The sequence below is a fragment of the Synchiropus splendidus genome, chromosome 1, assembly GCF_027744825.2.
Source record: "Synchiropus splendidus isolate RoL2022-P1 chromosome 1, RoL_Sspl_1.0, whole genome shotgun sequence".
Classification (NCBI taxonomy): Eukaryota; Metazoa; Chordata; class Actinopteri; order Syngnathiformes; family Callionymidae; genus Synchiropus; species Synchiropus splendidus.
The window spans coordinates 63,722,882-63,739,932 of record NC_071334.1 but is presented as its reverse complement, the minus strand read 5'-3'; the positions used below and the strand labels follow the sequence as shown (position 1 = coordinate 63,739,932).

At 41.8% G+C, this 17,051-nt stretch overlaps 2 protein-coding genes across 10 annotated transcripts in view; one reads left to right on the top strand and one right to left on the bottom strand.

Annotated features, from left to right (window-relative positions):
- Window positions 1–318: 318 nt before the first annotated feature.
- tubgcp3 (tubulin, gamma complex associated protein 3) lies at window positions 319–13,975 on the bottom strand. 3 transcript variants are annotated; one of them, XM_053867681.1, is made up of 23 exons: window positions 13,812–13,975; window positions 12,733–12,840; window positions 11,789–11,856; window positions 11,576–11,653; window positions 11,238–11,446; window positions 10,759–10,931; window positions 9,969–10,081; window positions 9,023–9,148; window positions 8,881–8,949; window positions 8,671–8,803; window positions 8,431–8,597; window positions 7,477–7,587; window positions 7,230–7,338; window positions 6,510–6,699; window positions 6,307–6,442; window positions 4,865–4,933; window positions 4,656–4,791; window positions 4,494–4,582; window positions 3,999–4,130; window positions 2,527–2,667; window positions 2,333–2,449; window positions 2,177–2,271; window positions 319–1,747 (listed from the first exon to the last, which is right to left on the bottom strand). In XM_053867681.1, exons 1-23 carry the CDS (start codon window positions 13,885–13,887, stop codon window positions 1,678–1,680), a joined length of 2,715 nt encoding a protein of 904 aa, XP_053723656.1. In that variant the 5' UTR covers window positions 13,888–13,975; the 3' UTR covers window positions 319–1,677. The 3 variants fall into 3 exon arrangements, with proteins under 3 accessions (XP_053723656.1, XP_053723665.1, XP_053723676.1); XM_053867690.1 differs by having other exon boundaries at window positions 11,238–11,416; XM_053867701.1 differs by having other exon boundaries at window positions 11,238–11,365.
- Window positions 13,976–14,849: 874 nt separating this feature from the next.
- Window positions 14,850–17,051, top strand: part of atp11a (ATPase phospholipid transporting 11A) — a 31,342-nt gene continuing 29,140 nt past the window's right edge. For 3 of the 7 annotated variants that reach the window (XR_008416240.1, XM_053881259.1, XM_053881272.1), the window contains exon 1: window positions 14,851–15,144. Coding sequence is in view for 5 of the 7 variants with exons in the window: in XM_053881259.1 (XP_053737234.1) it covers window positions 15,100–15,144 (45 nt within the window). In the remaining 2 variants the exon portion in view is untranslated. Of the gene's footprint in view, window positions 15,145–17,051 lie in introns of all 7 variants that reach the window. The other 4 variants (XR_008416239.1, XM_053881250.1, XM_053881243.1 and 1 more) reach the window with 2 other exon arrangements.

The window sequence follows — 17,051 nt, the reverse complement described above, 5'->3', positions numbered from 1 at the left end:
CAACCATAACATAGCACAAATTCAAAGGGCCAAGTTTGTTGCCATGATGCATCATCCCGTCCTCTCGACCTGTTAGATCGAGTCGTCATTATTCGATAACTCCAATAAATCTGGTGGGATCTTCCTCTTCAGCTGGATCTCGAGTATCAACCCTCCCACAAAAACCTCCTGCAGCTCACTCGGATGAAACCAGCTTCCTCACATCTGTACGGTGCTTAATTGGACATTTGCATTTCTCAGTGAGGACAAGTGCAGTCAGTTATTTTGTCGCACTTTCACAGACACTAAATAATTGACCCTCATTTTAGTTTTTCTTTGAAGTGGCCACGCGGGACACCGACGTTGGTCGGTTGTTTACATGTTGATACCAGATGAAAAGAACAAGGATTATTTATAGAAAATAATGACAGAAACTAGCTGAAAATGTATTTGGCAGCAAAGAAGAAAAGGAACAAAAAAAGGCTTTTCATGACGAGTAAACGTGAAAGTTAAAAAAATGGAACTCCACCTAAACGAAGTGTATTATACAGGATTAAACTTTAACACATTTTGAACAAGTATTTCAAGCGCCATAAGGACATATTTAGAACAGTAGCTCCCTCTAGCGAGCAACTCAGATTCCTGCAGAATTGTAAGCTTGATAAAAATGTGAAGGTTTAAACGCAAAACCCAAGTGAGCAGATCCTTTTGCCATTTTTAAACAACTTAAATTTGAGCGCATATTCTCCGTAAAACATTAAATTATCATTAGCATGAAAGTTATTCAAATATCTACCTGCAAGTAATTTAGTTGTTAGATGTTTTCAGGTCAAAATTGTCCAGAGTTTGGTGGATGACAGTAAAGATTTTTTTTCCTGCTCCACTACAAAACAGAGGGCCACATTAAAACAGACACTGGGTCAAAACAACTGTATTTACATCTGAGAGATGAAAACCCTGGAAAGTCAATCATATTAGCCGTAAAAAAAACCCATCATTTTTATTCCATTTGTTAATATGTTTTACACAGTGGCTGTTCTCATCTTACACCCACAGGAGGCAGACTTCACCGACTCCTGCAATTTGAGCTCAACTCTCCCGGCAACAGCACGTCGACGTCCTTGCAAGTAATGTGTACCTGAAACATTAAACTATGAAGTCGAGAGGAGAGGTGGTCTCTTTGCTTGTGTTGTTTGTTAAAAAGCACCTTATTGAAACATGTCAATAAAAACAACTCTGATTGTGACTAGACAGCAAAACAAAGACGGGAAAGCCCTGAAAGTCTCGACCGCTCACGTTCCACTGCTGTAAACATGAGGTGACCAGGACGATCGGCCGGAGGATACGGTCCACGCTGGGCAGAAGTCCGTTACTGGGACAGATTCAATGAGTCCAATGCTCTACTGTGTCATGTGGAGAGATAAAATCTGAAGCTGTGTTTCAGTCGAATCCCAGAGAGAAGATGTGGACGTCACGGTCAGCGTTTGTACATAAGTGAGGACAACATTTTGCCACCTCCCTGTTAAGGCATGACCTCCCTCCCAGAAACTTGAGCGCTGGATGAACAGTTTGTTACTGTCTCAGCAGGTCATGATGTCATCACTTCCTAGCGCAGAGCAGCATGGTTTGGACAGAAAGTGGTTTTCAGTCTGCTGGTTGTTCTGCCAGTGACGTCACCGCTTCAGTGACGGTCCATCACTATAAGACGTTTGATAGTCGTCGCCCTCTTGTGGCGCCCAGTGATGCTCGCAGCCTCGGCTCCCGGGCCCTGAGGATGTGAGGGACAGACTCCGATCAGACAAGTCCCAAAATTGAGCTTGTTTCGATCAATAAACTTGATTTCGAATGGGCTTTTAAATGCTTTTTTTTTCTGTTCCAGCAAGGGCCACAGAGGGAGCAGATTTTCGTTTCAACCATCCAGCACACACAGTTCCACCAATCAGGAGTCGAAGGCTCAAAACAGTCTCCTTGTTTCAGTTTAATGGTTAAACTGTGTGCATTTGGTTGGTTGGATCAAAAACCCACACCTGTTCTGTTTACTCCGCTACTTCACTACAGTTTATTTTCATTGCACCATTTAACATTCTGGCCTTTATATTATAGTATATTTGTAAAAACGTCTCTCTCTCTCACATAAGTTCTGACATTTTCTTCATACTACAACAACTTATGGATCATCACATCAAGAGATTCAGACCTGTAGTGTTCGTTGAAGTCCAGTCTGAAGCTGAGGAAGCGAAGGCTCTCGTCTGTGCTGGTCATCAGCAGCACCAGGAACTGCTGGACGATACTCTGAAGGAGAGGACGGTGTTCAACAGGGAGATGTTGACCTGGGCAGTGATTCCACCAGTACCTGGTAGAAGTGTGTGAGGATGCGAAGCTGCGAGCGCATCTTTGGTATCGTCTCCTGGAAATCCTGAACCCGTTTGGCCTCCTCTGCTTCCTGCTCGCTGGTTACGCCCCACTGACCCTGGGTCACCAGAAACAGACGGTGAGTACTACTACTACTACTACTACTTCAGTGGTGAGTCAGGCTCCTGGTAGCACCTCCTCCGCTCTCTGCTTCTTCTTCTCCTCAAACTGCAGGCGCAGCGCCAGCTCCTCCAGGGCCGAGCGGTACAAGGAATCCTGAGCGCTCTGGAACTCAATGATCTGGTCGAATATCGCCCTCAGCTGGTTGAGAAGAGACTGAAGACACACAAGACGATCAGAGCTCAGACCTGGCCCTCACCAGAGACCAGTGACCAACTCTGAGAGCATGTAAAACTGAAACATAGTTCATCTGAGCATAGTGTTTCAGTTCAGTACAGTTATACTGAAACAGTTCATGAAATGATAAATGCATGAATTTTGCTTCATATTCAATTGATGACAACACGACAACAAGGTTTCCTCCATTGTTGTCGTAGTATAGATCAAACTCCATTTAGAGTTATCTACACAGTACAAACCAATATTTAGGTTTTCTTACATTTTGGGAATGACATATTAGAATTTAAATTTATATTGGAGGAACACACTAGATCAGCGTTTTTCAACTTGTGTGCCACGGCTCACTACTGTGTCGTGAGAGTGTCTGGTGCGCCGAGGTAAATGATCCATGATACCTCATTTGTCCGGAGATAGAGGTGGGTGATATGAGATTAAATCATGAACAATTGGAACGTGTTGATGATCTACCAACGTGAGGAGATCACATGGATTTGCTGACATTCTTTCTATACACTATACTGTTGAGCTGCAGTATGTGCGCTGATCTGTCCGTCAGTTTGTCCATCTGTGGTGCGTGGCGCTCCTCCTCCCACACACTCACAGAGAAGAAGCTGGTCAAATGTGCAACTTCCAGCTGTTTTTAAACCTGATGCGCCTCTAACTTGACTGCACACCTTCACTACAGAACGATGGAGTGATCCTTGTCAGACCTGCGACGCCAAAGACTGTCTGCACCGCAGAGCTAACAGAGCTAACGGGACGTCTCACTTCGAAACTTTATTGACACTCATGGACTGTCAAAGTTTGCTTTGTGGTTTAAAAGTTGGCGAAAAACAAAATAAATGTGTTCCAAAATGTAAAGAGAGAAAGAACAACTGTCTTTATGAAGCAAGTTCTGGCAAAGAAAGAAAGTGTCTGTCTGGAAACTCAAGGCTACAATAAAATCATGCACAAGAGAAGTGATAAAATCGAAACAGTTATTTAAAGAAAGTAAATAAATATATCAGGATAAATTTTGCCATATTGCCCACTCCATTCTGGATGCATTTGAAACAAATATATTTTCTGCATTTGTTTCTGCAAATAGCCTGGCAAAATAACAACTGAGTGTCAGTAGCTACAGTTTTTCACAAATGAATAAGGATTGTCTATAGGACTTTAAGCGCAAGTGCACTTTGGCCAAGGTTCATTTGGTGGTGTGACCCGGGATTTTTTCAATGAACCAAGGGTGCAGTGGCTAGGAAAAGCTTGAAAAGCACTGCACTAGATCTCTTTGACTGCTGTGTTGCTCGGTGCGAACATGTTACCCTGCTGTTGTTGTCCAGCAAACATCTGGAGATGATGGTATCCAGGAAGACTTCATGAGCAGCAATGATGTGGTCCAGGTCCTGAGCTTGCTGGACTTTGTTCCACAACTCATCCCAGGAACATTCCAGAACCTGATTTGGAGAATGACAAACATTCAATGTCAGACAAGGAGGCTGAAATGTCATCTGTTTCCTTGTGTGTTGGTGCCTAATCCCAGCTAATAGGGTCGACCCTAACTGTAACCTGGCCAGGGCACGTATGAGCACAACAACACATGCCTGTGCACAATTTTGTCATCAATCTACCAAGTTTTTCCCCATGGAGCGACGCAACCAGAGCGTCTAAAGGAGGTCTGCACCAGGGTCCACTCCGAAACCAGATTCAAACCCAGAAAACTTTCAGTTTCAAGGCTGCCGCACAACCCACCAGCATGTTCCTGTTCCAGACAGTCGCGAGCTTCTGCAACTTCTTATCTGCCCCTTCAGCTTGCTCACCTCAAATGTGATGTAGTACTGCATTTGGTGGATGAAGTGAACCATCTCGGACGCGAGGATGTGACACTGGTGCAGGACGCCAGACAGCTCTGGAGGACAGCAGCGACAGAGAGAAGTCAAATTCTATTTCCCAGTGAAGACACTGTAAATAGGGGAGCAAACCTGGCATGGTCTTCAGTAACTTTGCATTACACATCTGGCCCTTCCAGATGTCGGTCAGCGTGTACTCCATCCTCTTGGCCCGCCACAAGAAGTTAAACACCCGCAAGTAGTGACCCATGCACTCCCTGGTGAACACCTGACAGATATGCACAAACACAACAGCCATCACTTGACGCGTCACCAAACACAGCGTTCTTCAGATTCACTACCGTGGCAATAGGTCCATCCACATGGTAGTCCAGGCTGAAGACATCCCAGCCAGTATCACCGGGGGACACCTGAAGACAAGCAAGTGGAGACATATTGGTTGACTTCTCATTGTAAAGAAAATTATTCAAGAAGCACATATGTACTTTTTGTTCTTAGAAAAACATTGGTCAGCATTTTTAAATCCACAGCGTATACTAGTATTGGGCCGGCAGTCTTCACCATCAGTCAGATTCTGAGCATATTGACCTCTGGTGGTCAGGGAGGAGAGATGTATCCAAGAAGGTGGCGAGAAGTGCTCATTTTGTCGCCCATTTTGCAACAAGTCTTAGTCACATTTAGTCATTCACACATCAAGTTAGTTAGTCATGTTTTAGTCGACTAAATGTCACAACAATTTTTAGTCAAATGAAAACTCAATGTATTTCAGTCAAAACATTTTATTCATTCTTTTAATTCCAGAAATACTTTTCCATTTGACTTATGTTCCACAGCTAAAATATTGACTAGAAATCTGGAATAATAAGCCTCCTGAATAAACTGAATCAATGAACGAATCCTGAATGCAAATTTGCAGTTAGTGTTTCAATTGTTGACTCAATATGCGTTAATAAATGATGCACTTCCTATTTTATATTTATTAAAAACACCAACAAAATAAAAATGGTATTAAATAATAAAAACTTTTGAGCTCTTCATTTGTCCACTTGGATGCACCACTTGCAGCGGATGCATTCCCATCATTCAGTTATGTATCTGTCTGATTTTTCCCTAAAATACATGTTGAAAATGGCCTCAATCATGTCGCCATCCTGATGTATCTTAAGGGTTTAGGTGTCGAAGTTTCCACTTTGTTTTAATGCATTTCATCACGTGAGATTTCATCTTGAATAAAGGGATGATTATTCTGAAGCCTTAGCGTCTCTCAACTTGGCGCTGCGCCACAATTGTTCCCATATCGATGAAACCCTGAAGCGGCAGATCTACTGCAGCCACAAAGGCTCCAGCGTGTGCGATAATCCTCCTGCATGCAGTTCTGTTTAAAGCCACAGGGGCGCAGCAAGGGCAAGTGGAGGATACTCCAGCGACATAAACGTGTTGCTTCCTTTAGTGTGAACTGTTCATTTTTTATTTCTTGCAAAACATTTTCGTCACGTTTTTATTCGTCAACTACAACGCACATTCACTCAAACATATTTCTTCTCGCTTCATCTGACGAAAGTAACACTACTCGCGAGTCCATGTTTATCTGAGAAATGAGGTGATAGCCGATAACCGATATTTCCCCAGTCCTTAATCGGGATCATATCATCGCTGTGGCCTATTAGGGACTTTCACTGATGACAAAGTTTGTTGTCATCTGTGTTGTTGTTGTTGTCCAGTTTTGTTGATTTCATTTCAGTCGGTCAAAGACTAAAAACTGTGAAGAAAACTTGAAAATTACCTCAAGCAGACGCACATCCAGCCTCTTCAGGATCTCGGCGTTGTCATACTGAGCGTTAGTGGCTCTCACTGCCGTCTCCAAGATCCCGGTCAGGTTGTGCTGGTACAGTGTGGTAGCAGGTCTGGCCAGCTCTGGTCTGAGATGAAATCAATACAAAACAATGAGCTCTGCTACACACATGTGAGAAGTGACATAGTGCTAACTTCAGCAGGTCCATGAGATGTCGGATGAAGTCCCCCTGGCCAAGCAGCAAGTATCTCCTCATGGCCTGGAGGTGTTCTAGTAGCAGATAGTTGTGGTTCAGAACATCCAGGAGATATTTGCTGGTGTCAAAGTAGGCTGCGTCAATCTTCTCCTGGAAGGCACCTTCCAAGTCCAACAGAAGCTCAGCCGCTGCAAGGTGACATTTTGAAAACATTTAAGGAACATGCAGGGAACTGTCTTGACTAAACTTCAGAGTTCCATTTAAATCAACTGCTGAGGGTCAGCTGCCCCAGCCTCAAGGTCACGAGCAGAGATCTAACAGACTCCGACGTCCAAGACCAAATCAATAGAACAAAGATACTTCTGTCCTCTTCATCACCCACAAACATCAAGGCTGGCAAGCGGGAAGAGTATTGAACCATTAGTCAATAGAACAGCATCAATACATTCATGGTGGAATAAAAAAAAGAAAAAGTCATGGTCAACTCATGAAATGCAGACACATTAATGAAGTTTTTTTCCCATCTTGTTTTCAGCAACTTTGTTTTAATATTACTAGTCATTTCAAGTCAAAAGCTAATCACTTTGAGGAACCGCAAATCTTTTGCAAAGAATGAGGCTGTTAAGTTGTGATTGTTATTATTATTTCCAGTTCAGAATGAAGCTTTTTTTGCGAAGCTTCGAAACAACAGTGTTCATGCTGCCACTGCAACACTCACCATCTTTAGGTGTGTCAACAGACTTGGACACCGGTGTGATTTTGCCTGGCGGCGTCCGGTCGTGACAAACCTGATGCAGGAAGTTGATGGATTTTCCAATCAGCAGAACCTTTGAAAATATAAACACATATTTTTCCCACACTTGTCTTTATTTCCTGAAATGAACAGTCACTTCACAGTGAAAGGTGAAACATATCTACTGAAGAAACCTCCACTGTGTCTACATGTATTCATGATCAGTGTGTACCTTGCGAGCTTGGTCCATTGTGATGAACGACGGGATCATGGACTTCCTGAGAGAGTATTTGTCGTGCCAAAGTCGATCAGTCTTAACATTGGGATCTGATGCTACAAAGAACTACGGACACACACACACACACACACACACACACACACACACACACACACACACACACACACACACACACACACACACACACACACACACACACACACACACACACACACACACACACACACACACACACACACACACACACACACACACACACACACACACACACACAGATTTATTATTTTGTCAGTCTACAAGGAAGTATTTAAGCAAAAGACTTCGAATGACATATGATGGAGATCAAAAAGAAATCAACAAATGCAACATGGCTATTAGTCGTACCTCAGATATCATCCCATGAAGGTTTGTGATATTGGCTGCTTCAGTTTGCCATAACTCAGTTTGCAAGTCTTTAAACTCAGCACTTTCACAGTGAGGTACACCGTTAATTCACAAGGCATAGGACGCCACTGGGGAGAAGAATTACCTCCCAGTAAAATCCACTCATCAGCAGCTCCTGTCCTCAGTGTCCTCCATGTTTTACACTGAAGATTTGTAACACGTTCAACGTGATACACTGCACTAAGTATAAATGAGACACTACAAGTTTCTAGTAATCCATATTAGGTCACTTTATTTGGAAGCATTAAGCTACTGATGTCCCTCAAATGCACTTGGAGCAATTTCCTCACCAATCCAAATCTCTAAGATCTGTTTCAAGCCCAAAATATTTTGACTCGTCCCATTGCAAAACATGCTAGGTCTCAACTCGATAGCAACCCTGTTTGTTTTTTTCTTCTGGGTTGAATTTTTAATCCTTTGAATTGAGAATATTATTTTTCAGACAGAAGAAACCCAATTGTGTTTGATGTCCACTGAAGAAGCTACTTTCAAAGATCCACAAACCTCATGGTAGGTGTCCTCCAGCTCTCCGTCATAGATCCAGCGGTAGAGGAAGTTGAGGATGGGATGAGACACCAGGCTGAGGATGTGTTGCACCAGCGCTCTCATCTGTGGGTCGCCTGTTTTACCATAGGCATGGACGGCTGAGGCCAGCTCGCCGCCCTTCTGACCTGAACCCACGCGCACAGCTATAAGTTTAAAGTTGAACACAATTAAACCAACTATTAAAGTGTCCAGACTGACCTTGGCAGAAGTCAACCAGGGCAGCCAGAGTCTTTAGTCGAACTTTGGGGTCGTAAATCCAAACCAGAAGCCTCTTCAGGGTCAGACTGCTCTCTACGCAGACATTCACACCCTGGTCATCCTCTACCTGGATCTGCAATACAACAATAAAGCAACTTGAGACTGTCATTGTGTAATGAAATGTTTACCAAAGACATTCAGTCTATGTACCTGAGAGTGCAGGACTGAGAGGAGCCTGTAGTATTCCTTCAACTCCTGATGCAGTGACGCGCAAAAGCTCTGCTCGATGAAACAAAGACAGAGCGATGACAGGAAGAAATGAGTGGGCAACTAAGATTCATCTCAAACTCACCTGACCAACCAGACCAAAGGCTCGATCCAGGCTTCTGGCATCAGTGTACTTCCTGACTTTGTTGTGGAGCCAGCCGAGTTCAGCCAGCCTGCTACTCGTGTCCCTCAGGGATTTACACAGCACCACCTGCGTGGCACAAAATGAAATTTTAAATCAATATTTGTCAGCACATCAACACTGAAACTTCGAACAGCTTCAAGTAGATGAGGAACATGATATATTGGGTGCTGCCACACACTATTGCTGCCCACCTTTATATCGCCATGAATCAAGTGTCCCACTTTACCTGAGACAATATACTGTATCTCTTTTAAAAGCAACAACTGAATGATCAGTCGTCATCTTGAGTACTGGTTCATACCGACAGCCATCTTGGTTAAACACAAACTCTTATCTGGAAGTTTACAGTCCAGGACGTAACACCAAAGGGGACTCAAATATCTCTGATGAATTTATATCTCTCCGGCAGTCGATTGACTGCTGAACTATGTTTAGCTAGCTGAGAGACGAGCAAAGAAAAAGACGAGGAGAAATTGACGCGTGGCGAGCGAAACGGTCGATGAGGCTTGGAGCCAAAAAGCTTGCTATTGATCTGTTGAATCTTTCCGATCAACAACAACTATGCTGCTATTAAATCTGCAACCCTGGAGTGGCAGCAGGATTTCAATCAATCTTAAAGCAGGTCTGACATTTTTGATGCAGCGGGGAAATGAATAAAATATGTCACACAACACTGGAGCATGACTTCAATTAAGTAAACACCAGCTGCAGCTCGTGTTTACTTTCAATGCAGGGTGAGGTGTCACATTTTCTCATTTTCACTTTTATTAGAGGAGTAAGACTGACAACTGCTCTGTTCCAGCGTGAAGTCTTAGTTGTAGCTGTAAACCTTCCCAGTGTATGAGATTCACATTTGGTTTCTCTGCCTCATGAACACATCATTCACCTTGCTGTCCACTTTGTAGCAATTCTCCTGTGCACTCATTTTGATGAACTTTCCATCGATTCCCTGGAAGACAAAAAGAATGTCCCGCACCAGCGCCGCTTCGCTCACTTCACCTGCCACAAGGAAGACAAAAAGCCAGGCTTTGGATCAGTACAGTTGACAACAACAGAAAAGCAGATCACAAGTGCTCTTCCTGGAATGGAATTAGTTTTATCGCCTCCAAGGAGTTTGTCAGTTCTGATGTAAATACATTTTATTTTTTTTTTTTAATTGAGGGTTGTTTAGAAATGGGCCAACTTGGAAGTGAATTGGTTTTGGAGTTGTACCTCCAAACGGGAGTGTCTAACTTCACTTTACAAACCACATGACACAAATGAATCACAAAAATGAATCAAGTTTCACATGACTGCAGTGACAAAAATGTTCTCTTATTGTTCATTCCACAGTACTAAGTAAGATTTGTGACTGGAGGGCAAAATGTGTTTCAAATAAGACAGCAACAACAGTGGTGTTTGCTTTCAACTTGGGGCTGCAATGATGATCTGTTAAACATGACTTTTATATCACTTATGTATCACTCTGTTACATAAATACCATTCAACAAATGTACATTTGCCACAGCTCAATTCATTCTTATGAAAAGGGCAGCTCAATGCTAACATTGAGTGAGATGAAGTATGTGAAAAGTTCAACCTGGTGTTAGAATCAACAAAAACTTTTTTCTGGTCGAGTCTATTCAACATGACCTTTCAATAGTAAATTGTACTAAATCTATAAGACATAAACTCACCCACAGCATCACCATCCCGCTGAGGACGTAGTGCTCTGCTACTGGGAGCTGCAGGTCCAAGTGTTGGTCGGGTGGAGGGAGGTCCCAGACCGGTGGACGGCGAGGAATTGACTGGTAGAGCCCAGGCCAGCCGAGACCCCGCAGCCGGTGCAGCAGCAGACTGAAGAGGCTGCCTTTAACACAAACGGAGCAAATGGGCAAAGTTATTGCAAACCACTGCTGTGATTCAAGCACCACATGCCGAAACAGGTGACAAGGAAACTCTTAAAGGTCACCACTTTTATTCCAGGAATTAGAAGTAAAACCAAATGTATTTTTTTCACTCACACGAATCAAGATTGCTAAAACTGGATGATGAAATGCCCAGCTTCAAGCAATATTGGGCAAAAGACGATTACCACAATAAAATAATCTGCATATTAACTTGAGCAATCTAATAAATCTGTATCTAAAACACCAAGTGATGGATTGTGACGCACCCTGCAAGAAGGGACTGTGGAGTTGGCGTGGGTCCATTCAATGAGTAGACCCCCAGGCTGGAGATGCCGCTGGTGCCTATGCTTGCGGTGAGACCAGCCGTCCTCTCAGCGTAGCCCAGTGCAAGACTCTGGGGACGAGTGCAGAAGAACGGAGTGGAGTGGGCATCCCTGGGCAGGGCCTGAGCAAACAGCACCCCATAATTGCCAACCTAAGTCAAAGATTATGGGGATAAATATAGCTTCGGTGTTTTCAGAAAAATCTGTCATGGCACCCTAGTGGGGCTTTCCAAATAATGAATGATATGACAACTAACAATATGAACATGTGGCTGGCATACCCTGCTGGATGGTTTGCGGGGGTCTTCGGACAAGCTCAGCAGCAGGTATAGGACGGACCAACGATGCTTCAGGACGCCCTGTGAAGAAAAAAGATCCCAAACGGTGTAAGATTAATTACACTCACTTAAAATCTCACTCGATTATCAGATTCTACTGATAGAAACAGTCTTTTTTTTTTTTGCTTGAAGTTCTGAGAATTGAATGAACTGAACCTGTGTTTGAAGTTTTCGATGCAGTTCTGAGAACAGAGCAGCGTCTGCTTCTCTCCGTTGCTTCAACACTGAGAAATGAAAACATAAGCAGCTGAATAAAATGCCATGAAAGAGGGGGACATTTGATTCCTGGTAAACACAATACATCTTATTATTACTTATGTTGTGTTACATAAACACTCATAATCCCATAAACGGTTCAGCAAACACGGAGCATGAAATAAATGTGTGCACACTAAGTGCCTATCTGTTTCTGGAGCTGAGATCGATGTTTTACCAGTAATGGTTCCCTTCCCATTTATTCATGGTTCAATCACAGCGGACTGAACGTGAGGAGAACAAGTGGATCACACAGATGGGAAGTCCTCACCAGGCTTTGTCATAGGCCAAGAAATTTGTGGGAATTTACAGGCAGACTAAGTCAAATGAGCTAAACTTAAAATTATTTAAACATGTACTCCAATATAGCACAATAAAAGGGCACTGTGAACATCAAAATCTGAGTTAGAACTAGAGCAAAATATAACAGAAAGATTTTACTTGATATACAATATTTTTATATCATCCCTATGTTAGACAAATAGGAGCCTGTGGTGAAATACAGTAACAGTACCCTTATTTACTCAAAAACAATTCAATGTATTAAAAAACAATTTCATTAAAAATAGCTATGCTTAAGTATTAGGTATACAATAACACCAAAATAAAAAGACGATGCTTCCAATTTGCCTCTATTACTAATCACACAGCAGTAAACACTAGATTTCAGACCTAAATCCCTCTGTACCTTCACAAACAGTTATCACCATCATCTCCTGCAAAGTGTCACTTTTCAACAGGCTGAGTGATGACATGGCATGACTGCAGAATCATGACTCAACTTCAGTTCTTGTAGGGAACATTTGTTGTTGCTAGAACAATCACTTCACTTCAACAACACATACATTCTTTCTTGATCTTCTCAGACACCAGGAACTCATCTCGTTCAATAGTGGGAGCGTAGTTACTGCCGATGACACGCACGGCATATTGGAACTGGTGGGCAACTTCAGCTGGAAGACAAATGCAGCAGATTAGATTAAATACAAAACGACAGTGGTCAATCACAAACCCAAGCGTCAACATATAAAACAAGTTACAAAATAGAAATGGATGTGAATTTCAACAAGAAAAACCTGGCCCAACTAACCAAAAACAATGACTGCGAAAGGATTGGACACTAAAGTGGGGCGAGCCAATGGGTATGTAGAGACCTCATATAACTATTATAATAATAACCAAACATATCAGGCAGCGTGTTGAATGTGCATTAGTGATCAAAAGATCATAGTAAAATATAAATAAAACTTCAAAATGAGCTGTTATTTAATACGTCTATTTAGAAGTTGGAATTCAAGTTTTAAAAGATTGAAATATATTCATTGGAATGGTCAATGATGCTAACCTGCATCCTGACTGTTGAGTAGGGCCTGTAGCTCGCAAGTAAACACAACTATATTTAACACACAAAACGTTGAATAAGTTCACATGATAAGACTGAATGATGGCATCTTGCGCTGGTAAACGGGGAGGTTCCCACAAGTGTTGGCAGAAGACACGCAGCAGCAGCGGCAGCAGCAGCATCGTCGCAGGCGCTTAAACAGCCCACTAGCTGACAGCTAGCTGTGTGATGCTGCCAACACGCAGACGGTCCATGCAGCAATATCAGACTTATACGTTGAGTAATAACAGACATTGCAGGAAATGTGTGACTTTGCATTTAAACAATACTCGCGTGAGATCACGAAGAAGCCCCATAACATCAAACTAAATGTTGACTTGTGACTGATCAAATGAACGTTAATATTGGTAAAGTTAGTAAAATAAGGCTCCCGATTTTTTCTTAACATGATATAGATGTCACGGGGAAAGTTTAATTGGAGTTAAATGATTATTAGAAAGTAGTGGACGTGAAACTACTTAAATGAGGTCGATTCTTAACAGAAGTTCGGTGCAGGTTATCAGTCAACGCTAAATGTGGTACCTTCGCTTTTCCCGGTGATCCTGCAGCACAGACTTTGAAGCAGGACATTTGGAGATTTCTGGTCCAGAGTCGCCATTGTGTCTACTTATTTATTAGCGGAAAATACTGGAGAACGCTCAGCATAGTATGAATTAGGTCCAGTGTGGCCGGACAAGCAACGCCATTTTGACAAGTGCAGTGAAGAAAGCGTCGGGAAAGGGAGAAACGAAAACAACTGACGCCAATGTGCTTCAAATTAAGAGCATGCTACTTTTACACAATAGAAAAGAACACTTTTACAATCGTATCTCAGTCTTCACGGCAATATGATGGATTTATATAAATACAAGAATCTCATTTTTGCTGTCTGGTGAAAAATGGTGATCATTATAGAGGACTTAAAAGCACGTCAAACGGAAAGTCTAAGCATTTATTTTGAAGAGAAATAGAAAAAGGTCGGAAGTTAGTATTACTGTACAGATTTGACAGTACGTTACAATTATGCGCGCCGAAAGCGTTATACAGGAAAGGAGGCTGTGCGCACGCATTCATGAAGAAGTGAAAAAGTATTTCCCTCCGGATACTGACCTTAATGCTCTGCAAAAACAGAAATGTCCTAAACTCAGGAAATTACTTTTCATTTATTTTATTATATATATATATATATATATATATATATATATATATATATATATATATATATATATATATATATATATATATATATATATATATATATATATATATATATTTATTTATATTTATTTATTTATTTTATTTATCCCACAGTAAAACTAATTATTAAAATAGTTCTACCAATAATAACAGTTAAGATTTTTTTTTCACTGAAGAGGAGTCAGACAACCAACCCAAGTTCTGAACGTAAGACTATCGACGCAACATTAAAACCAACTTTACAACTCACAAAACCAGGGCCTGCTTACACGTCAGCCAATTATTGAAGGCGCCAAAGAGCGCATGCGTACACTCACCTGGCTTTATGTGACGTAGAGAAAGGAAATCTTCTCTGGCTGAGGCGCGAGGCGAGGAGATTATAAGTACGCGCTCGCGGTGACGGGAGCGCGCAGAGTCTGTTTGCAGGAAGCGCTCTGTCGCTAGTTCTCTGAAGAAGAGGGCGAGCCGGGCGACAACCTGCACGAAACGGACAAGTGTGGTTCTGCAGAGTTTTCCCTCTTAACCGGGGGAAGCAGACTCGGGATGAAATGACGGAAGAGGCGGTGAAGCTAGCGTCCAAGTGCTTGTCAAACTTCGCCAAGTGAGAAGAGTGCCGTGAGGACCGGGCAGCAGGATGGGGATGGACTGCAGCACCCTCCGGACCCTCATTCGCCGAGTTGTGAGTTTGAACTCCTCTGTTCTTCTTTATCACCTAGTACACCCACATACATGGACATTCCGCCGGTATTTATCCAAATCTCCGCCAATAAGTTTGATGGACAAATAGTCGAAAACAAAGCATCCCACTACTTTAATATTGTTCCATGGATGCATACAAATCCATCATACAGTTACATGTCCCTGTCAAAAACTCAAAAACACCCACTTTTACTGGAAGTATTGTACGTATGCCATGTTTTTATTTATTGCAATAATATAATATATACGTGTCACGTATATGGCTATTATTTATTCATGAAATTTATTGCAAATTGTACTGTATAACTTAACCACTTTTATTTAAAAAACACGTTTGATGGTCTTAATAGTGATCAAAGTTGGCTGCGTTTTTTTTTAAAATATAAATAATAAAGTCAATAATGAATTTCATTCTATTTCTATTCCTTTATCATTCCATTTATTTTATTATTTTAATTAATCAGTTTTTTTCCAAATGAATGAAAACATTCTAAGTGGTCAGTTATTTTTCTTTAAACTTTTCAACAAACTGGAAAGACCTTTGTAATTATTATAGAATTCTCTAAGCATTGTTGTTTTTCTTTTCAACTTTTTTTTTTTTTTTACTCTGTTGCATTCAAAATTCTTGCTGTGGACTAGTGCCAACACACGAGAACATTGTTAGACCTGCCCTTAGAGAAAGGGCTGCATACCCAACATGACTGGACCTGCCTAAAGAAGCACTTTGGCAACTTCTTTTTTTAACCCAGAAAAGCACACTTGACCACGGTGTGATGAAGATAAAGTGCTCACCATTTGTACTGTATGGTGAATTTTGTTTGTGCGGCTCCTGAAAAACGATCGACTGATACTTTGGATTGTGTTGGTTTTTGACTATCTATTTGAATTATTAAACTCAATTCCCATGATTGGCTCCACCACTTACTTGTTTTGTGTGAATCAACTATCAAATGAGTGTCAATAAAACTGAACCCTTTTTGTGAAAGTAATGACTTGACCCAGGTTAAATTGATGCTGTCTGCAAGTCGCCCACAAACGAACCAGCCGGTCACGTGTCTTATGTAATCCAGTTGTTTTCTCCCTGCAAGTCAAATCAATGGATAGCAGAGGAGCAGCCGGTCGGCACGGCTGCCGTGGGCTGCATTAGTCTCTCCACACTAATGTGTTTGACAATAATCCACGCAGAGCCAGCGCTGCTCACATGAGAGGGTTATACCTCGGCTTTTGTGCTCAGGGGACGCTTAGATCCACCCAACTGTTGCTGATAAAATAAAGCCTTCTCCGTGAAATGGAACCCAGCGTTGAGAAGGCTGAGACTAAGAATGGGAGGATGTGGGATGCTGATGAGCTCTGCTGCTGTAATTGATCTGGATAACTACTTTAGACAAATGGGTTCTGGCCAAATTGATTGCATTGCCAGTGAAAATAAGACTGCTGGATACTTAAGATTAGGGTTTGGAGCATTTATCTGTTTGTCAATACTAAGCTTTTATGAAATATCAATCAATAAGGTGAGCCAGTAATGTGATGCAGACTTATCCGTCATTACATTAAAGTACCTGGAAACTGTAAGTGTGTGGCTGTTTGAGTTTAAAATGGAAAGTGTTTTTGACTTGTCCCTGATTCGGATGATCTATGGTTATTGTATTGTAGGATATATTTGTTTTTTTGTGTGCAGTGATGAAATTGACAGTTCTAGAAAAAGACTTCAGCAAAGCAGCTCATTTCATGATCCAAATATTGCTTTGGCTCATGATTAAAAAATAACTGTGTCACATGAACGTTGATTTATTTTCGTGATTCAATTGCATGCTGGATTTTGTAAGTCTTGTTTTCCTTTTTTTTGGAATGAATGATGGTTCCTTGAAAACCTTGCCCCATTATCCC

Excerpts from the sequence above, each read along its gene's own strand:
- tubgcp3 (XM_053867681.1), bottom strand. The coding sequence starts at position 13,887 with ATGGCGACTCTGGACCAGAAATCTCCAAATGTCCTGCTTCAAAGTCTG. Across the intron at positions 12,841-13,811 it reads GATCACCGGGAAAAGCGAAG|CTGAAGTTGCCCACCAGTTC; the intron begins GTACCACATTTA and ends TTTGTCTTCCAG. Across the intron at positions 4,792-4,864 it reads TGGATGGACCTATTGCCACG|GTGTTCACCAGGGAGTGCAT; the intron begins GTAGTGAATCTG and ends CATATCTGTCAG.